This window comes from Propithecus coquereli, unplaced genomic scaffold (assembly GCF_000956105.1).
Source record: "Propithecus coquereli isolate 6110/MARCELLA unplaced genomic scaffold, Pcoq_1.0 Scaffold355, whole genome shotgun sequence".
Classification (NCBI taxonomy): domain Eukaryota; kingdom Metazoa; phylum Chordata; class Mammalia; order Primates; family Indriidae; genus Propithecus; species Propithecus coquereli.
In genome coordinates this window covers 2,361,102-2,375,179 of record NW_012149230.1, presented here as the reverse complement: position 1 = coordinate 2,375,179, position 14,078 = coordinate 2,361,102, and the positions used below count along the sequence as shown (strand labels likewise).

The following is a 14,078-nucleotide window of genomic DNA, read 5'->3' as shown; positions in this document are numbered from 1 at the left end:
TGAGGTGAGGAGTTTGAGACCAGCCTGAGCAAGAGTGAGACCCCGTCTCTACTAAAATTAGAAAAAAAATTAGCCTGGCATGGCGGTGCATGCCTGTAGTCCCAGCTATTCGGGAGGCTGAGGCAGGAGGATCACTTGAGCCCAGGAGTTTGAGGTTGCTGTGAGCTAGGCTAACGCCACAGCACTCTAGCCAGGGTAACAGAGTGAGATTCTGTCTCAAATAAATAAATAAAAAGAAAAGAAAAGAAAGAGCAAAACATATAATGTTTGTAGTTCAGCAAATAATCACATTTCTGGAAAAATGCCATCATCCTGAACAACTCTGGGTATTTCAAAACTACGGGTCACTGCCATGTGGTTCCAAGATGGGTGATCCTGATCAGTTTCTCATCCAGCCACGGGGAGGTCTGTCATTTCTCAACTGGATCTTGAATGGTAAGTTAATCACCTACATACGCCTTTCGAACATTCCCATAAACGTTGGTTGTGTGTGCTCACCTGAGAGTAAGAAGTAAATAATGGAAGAGAACATGAGATATATCAAGGCTTTAGGTTAGCCCAGAAGTCTGCAAACTACAGTTTTGTAGTTTTGGTCAGTCAACTTTTATTGGAACACAGCCACACCGAGCATTTCCATATCGTCTATGCCGCTTCGTGCTACAAAAGCAGCATTGGATGGTTGTGGCAGAGATCCTAGGGCCCACAAACGCTGAGGTATTTACTATCTGTCCCTATCCAGAAAAAAATTGTGTCTTATGGCCTAAAGGATAATCAATTTTTTTTAATTAAACTCATAGTGAATCTATTACATAATAGGTTAAGTGCAGTTCCAGACCCTGGCCATGTAAGGGTAGAAGGACTAAAGTTTAGAATCCATAGCATAGAATGCTCATACTTAGTTTCGCAAGGGACCCTGAAACACATTGATTTTAACATTTTCAAACAGGACTTCTGTGTACACTTGCCAGTGTTTTCCAAACTTTTTTTCTCTTAAGATCCACTATAACAAATACATTTTATATCTAACCCTTTCTGCACACACTCTTCTATATATGCAAATAAAAAAGAGAACCAAGTTTCTCAAGGTAGTACTTGTCTTGTTTACTACATGTGATCCACTCTTATTTTATCCATTTTATATATAGTTCTATTTTTAAAAAATGCTTGATTTTATCATACATTCAGGTCTCATGGTTCACAGTTTGAAAACCCTTGTCCATGCCCGCCATTTATTGTCTCACTCTGGTCTTCACCCTACCTCTAGGTTGTGTACTGGCTGCCATTCACTTCGGTTGACATTGATTTGCTCCATCCATCCAGAATTTTGTGTTGTTTTAGTTTGCATTTTGGGTTGTAATATGTGAATTATTTTCCAATATGTTAAAGCAAATCAGTATTTCAAGTTTCCTTTGAAAAGGCAGAGGACATGGCAATAAGAGTCCACTCTCCCACTTCAATTAACAGTTGAAGTGGTTTCTCCAAGGCTTGTGCTCAAACTGGCCACCCTTTGCCACAGGGCAAACGCACCTGAAAATCCCAAGAATTTTCACCACAGAGTCTTAGCTCCCCGTGACCTCCCTCCATATAAATATAAAACAGATCCAGTTTGTTTTCTTTCCACCATTAAACCCTGGCAGGGCATTCTAGTAGCCCCTCTGGCCTTGGAGAAAGCCTTTTTTTCTTTTTAAACAGATACCGTTGTCATCCTACGGCCTCCTACACCAAGAAGAAAGAGTAGGACCTCATTAGTAAGAAAACAAGTGGCCTTTATTTCTTAAAAAAAAAAAACAAAAAAAAAAACCCACAACATTTTGGATAAAAGAAGCTACAAGTATAATTAGAGTCCACCAGGAAATTAAAAAAAAAAACAAACAGTGCAAGTTTTTGTTTACTTTGTGAAAAGCTTTGTTTGTGAAATGAAATCGCTGCGTAGCCTTTCCCTCCCACCGGAACTTTTCAAAACATCAAGTTAGAGCAGAGATGGCTTCAGTTAAGTGAGGTGATGGAGGGGGCAGTTAGCTCTGGGAATGTAACTTTAGTCGCAGCTTAATCCAGTTCTGTTTGTTAAATACCTGAACTTAATGAGAATCTGCAAAGATTTATGACCGTAACAAACACATCATTTTTGACTTTGTCATTCAAACCAGCTTGGCAACTTTGATATTTCCTAGTGAAAGGAGAGATCTAATCCAAGCAAGAACTCTGAAAAAAGGAAAAGGAATTTTATTCCCATAATTTGATTGATTACTTCCTACTCTGAACACTCAAGAGAGAAAAAGCAAACTTTTTCCTGTCTGTACTCAGATTTCTTCTACTAATCTTTTACAAGCAGGCAACGACCGTAAAACACAAATTACTCTGGAGGATCCAAAGACCCATCATGCTAGCTGTGTCCCCAAATCTATAAGCATCAAAATATTGGGAAAAACATCTGAGATAAAAACAAAAATTTAAAGATGAATTGACCACTGATTCAACTCAATTCAATGGTTTAATTCACCAGCTCTGGGAGGAGAAAAAAATAATAATGCTGTAACTGGGTTTATTCAAGGAATATTTTTGTCATTGTTGCAAATCCTCCAAAATTCAATTTATATATTTTGAAGCACGCAACTGCTTCCCAATTGCATTCTTCCGAATTGTACCCTTGGAACTAGAAGCCTCGAATTCTTTTCTTTTAGCTTACCCTTGGCAAGGCACTTCTATTGCTTCCTATGTAAAAGACGATCTTTGTCTTTAAGATATCTTCTACCTCCTCCAGCATCCTCTCTGTTTTTATTTTACTGGAGCTAAAGGAAGTTCAAATCAACAGTCATGTCTCAGGTGGCTAATGGCCTGACCACTGCAGTGAGGGCTTGGTGCTAACAATGACCAGCTGGCAGGAAATCAATTCGATGAACATTATTAATAAAAATAATAATGAAGATAGAATAGTGCTGGAGGCAACAATTCCGCTGTGCTCTGATCGGAGATATTAACATATCTAAAGAATAAAAAATATGTGGATCCAAAGGTGAAAATATAGAAAACAGTAAAGGCAGACTAGGCAGTGACTCAGCAAGGTGCCAGGAGGGAGCCCAGCTTGGGGTCTCTACGGTGCAGATGGGTGGACACCGGGCACCCCCTCACCTTGCCCCAATTCCAGGAGCAACAAGCAGCTTTCTGATTACATTGCTGACAATATTTTGGCTTCCTCAAGCAACAGAGTTTAGAAGGAGGAAACTCACTTATTTGGTCTACTTAAAAGTGTTTTTAGTGGTTATTGTTATTTTTTAAATAAGTGGAGGGAAAAAAAATCAATTGAATGGCCCAAGATTTCTGATACGCTCAATAGGATGAGTTCTGTGATGAGATTACTTCTTGATAAAACAGAGATGGCTTTAGTTATTTTATAATAGGCCAACAGACTAACATGGATATTTAAAACCTTTTAAAAATTCACTTTTTGATCATATTTTGATGTGTTGCCTGATTTTCTAACAAAAAGTTCAAGATCAGAATCAAACACGTTCAAGTCGTTCCACCATGTGGGGCAGCCTTTCAATCCCCACCGCCTTTGCAACACCGAAGGCACTATTTAAACAGGAACTACATGTGGGCAATTCTGTCAGTGAGGATCACAGAACACTGGCATGCTGGGGCTGGGGGAACCTGGTTCAGCAACAGTTCTACTCTGTGACCAGTTACTTCCTCTTTCTGAGCCTCTGTTTTCTGATGTATAAAATGAGGAAAATGATAGGACCTGCTTAAAAATATTAATCATATTAATAACATCATTGAGACTACATGCAGCAGATCATTCTGCATCATTCAGCACACAGTGAGGGCTCAACGAATTTAGCTATTACCACCTTACATCTAAGATGACAGATTTCAGCAAAGATGACCTTGTAGGGCACAAATATTTTGCTATTTTTAAGAAGGTTCAAAATTCATGAAGAAAAGTGTATATCTGCTAAAATGGAAAAATGCTGAACAGTAGAGGATGGTATTAAATCACAGAAATTTTTTTTATCTATGTAAGTATTGGCAGCCTGTCCCTTGCATGAAAGAAGTGTATTAAACAGATCTAATAAAGATAAATGAATCAATGATTAAAAGAAAATACTGTTAGCCTCTTGGAGTTTCTAGATGGAGAGTGTTGTTTTGTTTTGCTTAAGCAAAAATGTAATGTGGACAAAATTATTTTTACAGTTGTTAAAAATATTAAAGGAAATGTTCTGAGAGAGATTTCCATTACCCTATTCAACCAGAAGCCCAGATACACAACTGTGTGTTTAAAAACAGCAGAAAATGACAGCATGCCACCTAAGCAGGGACTCTGAGTCTGGTAACAGCAGCAGTCCAGGATGAACAGTCCCAGCTGCATGAACCCGTAGTTAGGGAATGCCTCAGTCCCAGCCCTTGAGGGCTCTGAGGTTTGGATGTTCTCTCTCCCTCCCTCTTCCTTGAATGCAGTAACTGTTCCAGGTCTGTTTTGCTCCCACGCTGGTCTCATCCTCATCCTTACGAGGATCCTCATCCTCATAAGCCATGATGTGTCAATCATAGGTTAAAGCCCCAGGTCAAGAAGATAGAATATTTCAGCTGGCTGGGAAAAGAAGGGCTGCGTTGTCATCTTAGCCATAAGGAGTGTCCACAGGCCTGGCACCACCTCTTTACCCTATAAGCAGCTTTCCCACCTCTGACACCTGCCCCACCTATGCTTGTAGCAAAAAAAAAAAAAAAATCCACACGGCCAAGTCTGATTTTCCCCGGACCCTACTTCAGTTCTTTGTGTCCTCAAAGGCTCATCATTTACATCGAAGTTTTTGCTATCACAAGAAGGATTACGTCAGGGGTGGGGACTCTTTACACCTTTTTCACTTTACATTTACCAGCCATAGAAAAGAGAGAGAAAGAAAAGCAAAACTGTCTCTGTGCTTGGTTGAGGAACAAGAGAGTGGGAGGGAACCATGAGCCAATGTTATTATGAAACAAGCTGGGGGAAAGATCAGTATGTCTGGAAGCAACAGGTGCTGGCAGGGCAGGGCAGGCCGGCAGGCCCATCGGGGGCCTTCCAAAGGAAAGGAAAGAAGAAACGTGAAATAAAAGGGAATTGGCACGGACGGAATGTTTCAGTTGGAGCCCTCATCCTTTGACCCCTATTAGGCTCCTCCTGCCTTCTTTGTTTTCACTTTTGGTTTTAGAATAATTTTAAATATTGCAAAACAAAATAGTACAGAGAATTCCCATATACCCTTCACCAAGACTCCACTAAGGTTATCATCTTACTTAACTCTAGTATGGTACAATGATCAAAACCAAGAAATCAGCCTTGGTAAAAATGCTATTAACTAACCTACACACATTATTCCCATTTTTCCAGTTTTCCCAGAAATGCCCCTTTTCTGCTCCGTGGTCCAGTCAAGGGCACCCTCATATTTACTCATTAGAAATGACTCAACTTTGTCTCCTGCCATCTGGGACAGTTTATCAGTCTTACTTTGTTGTGTATGATCCTGACACCGTTGAAGAATACTGGTCGGGTATTTTGCAGAATGCCCCTCAACTGGGGTTTGTCCAATGTTTTGTCATGGTTAGACTGGGGTTCCGGATTTAGGAAAACGTGACGCCATCCTCATTGCACTTCATCAGGGGAACACGATCTCAACACGGTAACAAGGGGATGTTAACCTTGATCGCTTGGTTAAAGGCAGTGCCTGCCCTGCGGGTTTCTCCACTGTAATGCTCCTATTTGTGCCTTTCTTCCTGCCTTCCTTTTAGCCTGACCACCGCCCCGCCCTCCAGCCCTGGTCGGAGCAGTCGCAGAAACGCCTCTCCTGTTGGAACTCTGAAAACACTTTCCTACGAAGCTGTCCCTTGTGCCTTGTGCCCTGGGCAGGATCTTCAACAGGGTGTCTCAGGTGCCTGAAGGGTTAAGCAGGCTTCTGTGTGCTGCCTGTGAGGAATCGCAGGACCCTCCTCCGGAGCCTGCACCACACAGGGGGACGAATGAGGCTGCATTACTGATGTTGAAGTAAAATCATCTGGAAGTATTTTCATTTGAAGCTGGCTTTCAAAAACGGAGGCAAAACACACTAACAAAAGTAATCTGGGGCATATGGCATTCCCTTCAGTCATAAGCATTTCTAATATAAATCCCCTAATCATATATGTCTTGGTTTTCAGGTTTATTGTGAAGTCAAGTCTCTTTTATTTCTCTCCAAAGAAAAAACTCTCTGCCTAAAAGAATTGAAATATTCCTGCCTAAAAGAGGCAAAGTGCAGCTCATTTGTGCTAGGCAGATCATACTTGCTGTAAGTGCTACCTAAACACGAGTTTTTGTTGCTGCTGTTGTTTCTTTTTGCAATTGAGACTGCAAATATGCCCTGATCTTGATAAGGTTTTCAAAGTTCTCCCTTTGGGGGTCCTTGCTGACTCCTCCTCCCACTAGGTGGCGCTACACGTCGCATTCAAAGTAGGCTGCTCTCAACAGTCAACGAATAGAATATTGTGTTGAAACCTTTGTAAGAATGTCTCTCGCATTCCTAACAGCAAGTACTAAACTTCATTCTTAATAAATATTTCTCCTTTTCCTTTTCACATTTACTGTCATTAGACAACTTCTAGAACAGGCTAAATCTGAACTTCTGCAATACAGTCCTGAAGTAATCTTAGGGTAGATGTAATTTTTAGGTACACAAATAGTCATGACCACATGAGTAATGCAAAAATCCTAGGGTTGCAACATTGGGGGCAAGAAATTAGGGAGATGCTTCCATTCAATGAACTCAGCATTGCCTTGATTTCTAAATTTCAGCTTCATGTAAGTTTATTTATTAACTATATCAGTATCTCCCACAGAGATTTTTAAACTGTATCAAATTAGCAAATGTTTTAAAGTGCTGATAAGCATTTTTAAGACATCTTATAAATGCAAAGATTAGGGAACAAAAATATTACCTTGGTGCAACTTCCTCTGATTACATATTAAAGGCATGTATTTAATAAGAGACCTTATTTTCACAATTGTAACTCATCACTTAAAACAAAACAAATTTCCTAAAAGCTTGTGGTCTAATATCATTAGGAAACATATACCAAGAAATTATGCTTTTTAACAGCCAAGTTACTATTACTTGGTGAAGGAAGATCTCCCACTAAGGAAAAGAGCTAAGAATAACAAGTTCCCCACTGCGCCCAGCAATTTGACTGGTGGTAACTGCATTTGCAATTGTTCAAATGTGTCCCGTAGAGCAGCAGTCCCCAAACTTTTTGGCACCAGGGACCACTTTCATGGAAAACAATTTTTCCATGGACTGGCGGGGGCGGAGGGGCGGTAGCGGGGGGAAGATGGTTTCAGGATGATTCAAATGCATTACATTTATTGTGCATTTTATTTCTATTATTATTATATTGTAATATATAATGAAATAATTATGCAAACCTCTCTGCTAATGATAATCTGTATTTGCAGCCACTCCCCGGCACTAGCATCACTGCCTCGGCTCCACCTCAGATCATCAGGCATTAGATTCTCATAAGGAGGGAGCAACCTAGATCCCTCGTGTGTGCAGTTTATAGTAGGGTTCTGGCTCCTATGAGAATCTAATGCCACCGCTGATCTGGCAGGAGGTGGAGCTCAGGCAGTGATGTGAGCAATGGGGAGTGCTGTAAATACAGATGAAGCTTTGCTCACTCACCCACTGCTCACCTCCTGCTGTGTGGCCGGTTCCTAATGGGCCAAGGACTGGTACTGGTTCATGGACCGGGGCTTTGGGACAGCAGCTGTAGAGATACAAGGCCTTTTGTTGTTCTTGTTTATATCAGGGAGATTTGTTTTCTCTGCAACACTCCTCACGATGTGAGCATCTGGTCTATGTAAGGTTAGCCTCTGTGGTCATTAATTGCACAGGCTTATTTCATTCCCATGACCCCTCCAAAACACAGATTTGGCACTTCTTCTTTCCTGGCCAATCAACAGACCTATTTATATGAGACAAATATCTTGGCCAGAGTGCTTGCATTTTAAGGGGAGGGCAGGAGACTGCAAGGTTGTGATGGATTTTCATCCAATGTCTAAGCATTTCACACAAAGTATATCAGCACATTATAAATCTCATCCCTATAATGGAATACTCACTCACACAAGGTATTCCATTTCCAGGCTCTATCAAAAGTATCGTTGCTGTTGTTCAATGCCTGGACTATGATCTCAATAGCCCCAAAGCCTGTTCTACACCCAAAATGTCCAACATTGCTCAGAAGTTCTCCAACCACGTAACAACTTTCCTCTTATAAATTCCATCACTTTCCCCACCTACTGGGTGTCGGCTCCTGAACATACATGCATGTGTCTGAGGATGCACACACACACATGCACACAGGGCCTGGGCCGGTTGGCTTGCATTGCTGGTGTTGTCTACTAGGGAAGGCCTCAGAGTTCAGACATTCAGCAAACAAAATGACAGCATTTGGGCCTCCCAACCTCTCACTAGGTGGGTAGTGTCCAGGCACTGAGAGCTCCTGGGAACTGTATGATGAAAGAAGTTATACCCTCTTCCCTTGTAGACATGTACTCCAGACTCAGAGTCCAAAGCAACATCTTCCCACTCTCCTCCTGCCCTTTATCCCTTCTCCACGCTCTTTGCCTCGCCCTAAGGACAGAGAGCCTTTGGCCTTCAGTCCAGATGACCTTGCATGGGTGGCCAGACTCTGCAGCTCCCTTGGCTCAGATTTCATTTCAAACTCTTCATGCAGAAGGGGCTTGCGCAGTACAGGAGGGTGGGAACTGCACATGGAGGCGCTCTGCAGCTGCTCCCAGCTGCTCCCAAACGCCGGTTTCTCCTCACAGGACCCGAAAGGGCCTCTGTTCAGTCAGCCTCTCTGGTGGACTTGTAAAACAAGACCATGATCATTAGAGGCCAGAAAATTTGAAATTTTGATGAAGTCAGGGGAGCACTAACTCCTAAACTCTGAGATGAGTCGTCTTTGATCTACAGAGTGAAATGATTCTAGCAATATTCTTCTTTGCTGAAATTGTCCAGACTTGTTAAAGAAAAGGAACTAAAATATAGAAATAGACACGCTAATAAGTATTTCCTATCTTGTGCCAAAATAAGAGGCTAAAATGTTACAGAAACCAATCATTTATATACATACATACTATGTATGTGTATGTGTATACATATCTGTAAATACCTTATAAATAGGTATCTTTTGTCTTAGAAGAAAAAAAGATATAACTTTTAGTTCGTACAAACATAAATTAGCAGAGAGGAGGGCCCTCTTATTAAATTCTGAGCTCACCTGCTCTTGAACTACAGTAGAGACATTTGGGTTTGACTTCAGGTAAAGATCTCTACATTTTGAAGCTAATGAAACCATTTTCCACTTTCTTTTGTGAACCCACCACACACACAATGGGAATGGACACTGTCCACCGCAAAGGACTGCTTTCCCGTGACATGGAAGCCACAGACATTTGTTGTACTGATATCACGTCTGCTAAATTAAGTCATGAGGAATGTTTTTTAAACCCCATCAAGGTGGAGTTTCATATCCAGAAAACTCCACTGAAGTGTCCTAAATTATCAGTAAGAAACCTCTCTTGGCATCTAAAAATTTGCCTTTCATTTATTTTAGAGGAAGACTATCGGGACATTTTAAATCAATATGAATAATTTCCTTTTTAGAGATTTTGAATAACAAATTCATTTTCTTAGCCTTTACTACAAATTTGTTCCGAGGAAGTGTTTATTACTTTACTCTTGAGACGCATTTTATAAAGTATTTTTTTTTTTCCCAGTGCAAGGAGTTTGTCAAAACATCTCAGCAACAGGTGTTTCTAACTCACAAACTCATTCTCCAAGACATCTTCTTGAAACTTCTTAATAGCAACAGATTTCTCCCTTTGCGACAACAGTAGGGGGCAGTACCACAGTAAACTATTAGGGCTAACAGATTTCACTGGCAAAAAAACTAGGCCAGACATCTCAGGATTCTCCCATGTAAATGTGCATCTAAAAATATTACAAAGATTTTTCTCTTCCATAATTCACTTTAGGGTGCAAATATTGGAATTTTATTTGTGCGTGTGTGTGTATGTTTGTGTGGTCGTAAATATATGACAGAAATCTTATATTGCAAACTTTGGGCTGACTCAGGAAAGTCTAACCAAATCCCCTGTTCTAAAATATTAGCTAAATATAAGTAGCTAAAATGCACTTACTAGTTAAGTGGCATCCTGTGTGGGACATTTTCTTTTTTCACAGTTAAGTCTTCAATCTTTTTCACAAACACCAAACTCTAAGTTTAGAGCCAAGATGAAAGAGAACTTATGGGGAAATTTCATTAAATAATCACATAATCCAGGCTCCATAGGTTGGATTCTTTTTAATAAGTTTTCTATGTAATTGAGTTAAACTTAAATTTATGCATCCAATAAAAAACCATGGCAAACGGTAAAACAAAGACATTGCTCCAACACTTAGAAAATTAAATGCACCAAACCATGAAGTCAACTGTGCAGTTATTTTTGTAACCACCATAAATTGCTTTATAGAACTCTTCTGCTGGAGTAAACAATCCCAGGATAGATTTACTTTACAGCATGCACCCAAGTCCAAAGGAGAGAGTGGCCTAAAACTTTATGGCTCCTTTTCCTTTTCTTTTCTTTTTTAATACTCATGTTTCTAGTTACCTTGAAACCTTCCTTCTCTTACGGGAGCTCAGAAAGGTCCACGGAAAATAAGATCCAGGTCTGTAGATATACTTGTGCCCTCAAATACTCATTTCTGGAATAAGAAGAAACAATCCTACTTTGTGGAAATAAAGTTTGTATGGCGAAAGGAAAATAAAGGGTTTTAGTACTAAATACTTCACCATATTTAATAGCACCTCAGAGCCCAACACAGTCTTAGATGTTTCAGACAGTCAGTTTGAAATGTGTTCGCTTATAGCACGGTGCGAGGCTGAATTCAATGCAAACTGCTATAGATAAGAGTTTTAGGGGTCTTTAATCACTTCTTTCTTATGTCCTTGATGGAAAAAACAGAGCTGCCTTTGTGCTAAAAAGAAGGACCTGTTGTTTCCAGATTCAACAGGTCATTTTTATAAGAACTTCCCAGAGGATACAACATAAATGACAGAAACACAAGGGGATATTTTAAGTGGCTGATGATTTTAAATGATATATAATCTATATTAAGGGAAGGTTGTTTGTTTTTCTTTCCAACAAATGGAAAGTTACTGTTTTAAAAGTGTTTAATGTCTGAATGTGATTTTTAGGACTAAACCTTTTCTCATGAGTTGATTTACTGTAAATTTGCCTCCTGAAATCCATCTAAGGGTGAGCTTCACCACTCAAGTAAATAAATTTGTCAAGTCATGTCCATTTCTGTTTTGGGGATAAATGGCTAATTTAGTGGGCTTTTGAAATATATCTAAATTGTGCTGTAACTTTTGTAACATTATTTCAGTTAAAATAACGGGTAGAATGCATATTTTGTGAACAAGATAAACTTTATAAAATGGAAAATTCTAGCAACATGGTTTTTCCTTGTACTTGGAGGAAAGAAGAAAAACCAATATTTTATGGCAAACAAAATCCAGGCGACGCTAGGGTTTATTAGTTGATCTGATTCTATTATTAAAGGTGGTCTGAATTTGAGGAGACTGGCGAATTTAAGATTAAGATCTAAACAAGACTTGTTTCCTAAACTGTATTCATAGAATTTTTCACAATGTATTTTTGTTCCTTTTCTTCCTTTTTTTTTTTAATTGGCAACCGTATTTGTAGAGAGAATTGTTTGAAGATCTTTAGAAAAGTTTCAGCCAGACCAGAGACAAAAGTTACTTTTCTCTATAAATATGAAAAGCACTTTACAAAACTCATACCTCGCCCTAAACAAAATTTATTACCAAGGAAGCGTTCTTTAAAACATGGTGACTGGTTGCTGGCCCTTGCTGGGACATATATTTCCCAAACTACGTAGACTTTTTGGTTCTTGACACTTTTACTAAGTCTCTGTATTACTTCCCACCTAGGGCAACTATCTGGCAAAGGATCAAGGTAATGGCAAAGACTGTGTTAGCCACACGGAAATGCCCTAAAAATAAAGAAGAAATAAAAACAGGTTTCCTTGGGAAGCCTACTGCTAACTGATGAACAGGTTTCTAATTTAGGTTTCTTCTTTAGCTAAATAACATGATGACTTTCACAGAGCAGGAGAAAGAGATGAGACTGGTTATTTAGTGGAAAGAGAATCCCAAAGACTAAAAAAAAAATCATTAAGGCCAAAATTTCCTTCCCACTCCCTCCCTCAACACCCCCTTCCCAGGAAGGAGAAGACATAGTGGAGAAAGAGACAACTGAACTTAAGGAGAGCTACAGATGACCCTTTGCCTTCTGCATGACGTGGGGAGACAGGCGAACTGGGGGTCACCAAGGTCTCCCCCAGGTCTCCCCCTCCCCCGCCCCAGAACCCCGAGCTCTCACTAGCTCTCACTGCCCGCGCCTGCGGCCCGCGCCTGCTCACCGGTACCAGGCGAGGCCCTTGTCGTAGCTGCGGTCGAAGAAGTGGGGCTCGGCGCCCACGGCGCGCACGTCGGGGTGCACGCGCAGGAACTCCAGCAGCGCCCGCGTGCCGCCCTTCTTCACGCCGATGATGATGGCCTGTGGCAGCTGCTTGCTGCCTTCGTCCAGGAGCAGCGCCAGGGTCCCCGGCGGGGCCTCGGCCACGCTGCTTCCGGCCCCAGAGCCACCGGGACCCCCGGCCAGGCCAGGGGTCTCTTCTTCCCAGGCCGCTTCGTCGCCGTCGTCGCGCGGAGCGGTCGGCCGGCGCCTCCGCCGCTGCTGCAGTTGCAGGAGGCGCTTTCTCTGTGCCGGCGCGGGCCACACCGCCAGCTCCCGCGGGCCTCCGGCCAGGACGCCGCGACCCGGGGCCCCCGCCTCCTCGCCGCTGCCGGACAGCCCCACGACGGGGCCGGACAGGGTCTGGCAGCGCTCGGCGAGGCAGTAGAAGACGTAAAGGGAGGTGAGCAGGGAGCAGAGCATCAGCAGGAACTTCCGGAAGATGTTGCGGGACAGAGGCTCAGCCGAGGTGGGGTGGGCGCCGGCCGGGCCCGGAGGGGCCATCCTAGCCGGAGGCGACGTCGGGCAGAACGCGGGCCATGCTAGGCTGGGACTCCGCCAGGTGCCATAATATCCCCCAGGCGGGCCTGCGCGCTGGCCGGAGGTCACATCGCCCGTGCGCCCCGGTGGCCCTGCGAGCTGCCCCGAGAGAAAGCGGCCGGGGCTCCTCAGGGGTACGGAGCCCTGGGAGCCCCGCTCAAGGTCTCTGCTCCCAGTCGAGGGGGCGGGCCGGGGGACGCGGTGCCGTGCTTAAGAAACCATCGTCTTAGACGCGCCCAAGTCCTGAGGCTTGGGGCATTGCTCGGCGCCCTGGTTCCCCCGAGTGTTGCCGGAATGGGGTCTTGGCGGCGGCGGAGGCGTGCGTCTTAGCCCCGGCTCCGAGCGGCCTCTAGGCGCGGATCTCCGCTCAGCGATCGTGTATCCCCCGCTCGGTCCCGGTCAGGGGACGCGCGGCTGCGGGGCTGCTGTGCTCCGTGCGCTCCAGACAGTGGCGAGCGACAGTGCCCTCCAGCCCCAGCTTCCTCTGGTCCCCTTGCCTGCCTGGACGCTCCCTCTCGGCCCGGGCTCAGGTCCTTTTGGCCCCGGAGCGAGGATCCCCCCGAGTCCCTCTGCCCAAGCGGGAACCAGAAGGCCGGCGCCGAGCCGTCCGCTCTCTTTGCGCGCCCGGCTGCTCCAAACCGCTCTGGGACCCCACCTGTGAGCGAGGTGGCGCGGCCGGGCTGCGCGGGACCTGTCAGCGGCCGCAGCCACTGTGCTCGGCCACTGTGCTCGCAGGTCCTCCCCCGCTGCCTCTCGGGCCGCCGCCGCCGCCGCCACACGTGGGGTGCGGAGGGCAGCAAACTTGGCGGTGACGTCAACGGCCCCGGGCCGGACCAGCCCCCGGACGAGCGCGGCGGGGCGCGGACCGGCGGCGTGGGATGGAGAAAAGGTGGCGCGGGCTCCGTAGAGGCGGCCCAATGGC

General features: G+C 43.8%; 1 protein-coding gene across 1 annotated transcript in view; it reads right to left on the bottom strand.

Moving 5' to 3' along the window:
• Window positions 1-13,568, bottom strand: part of HS3ST3A1 (heparan sulfate (glucosamine) 3-O-sulfotransferase 3A1) — a 94,515-nt gene extending 80,947 nt beyond the window's left edge. Inside the window, exon 1 of the mRNA XM_012651404.1 lies at window positions 12,522-13,568. Within this exon, the coding sequence (XP_012506858.1) occupies window positions 12,522-13,120 (599 nt within the window). The 5' untranslated portion in view covers window positions 13,121-13,568. The remainder of the gene's footprint in view (window positions 1-12,521) is intronic.
• Between the last annotated feature and the right edge of the window lie 510 nt (window positions 13,569-14,078).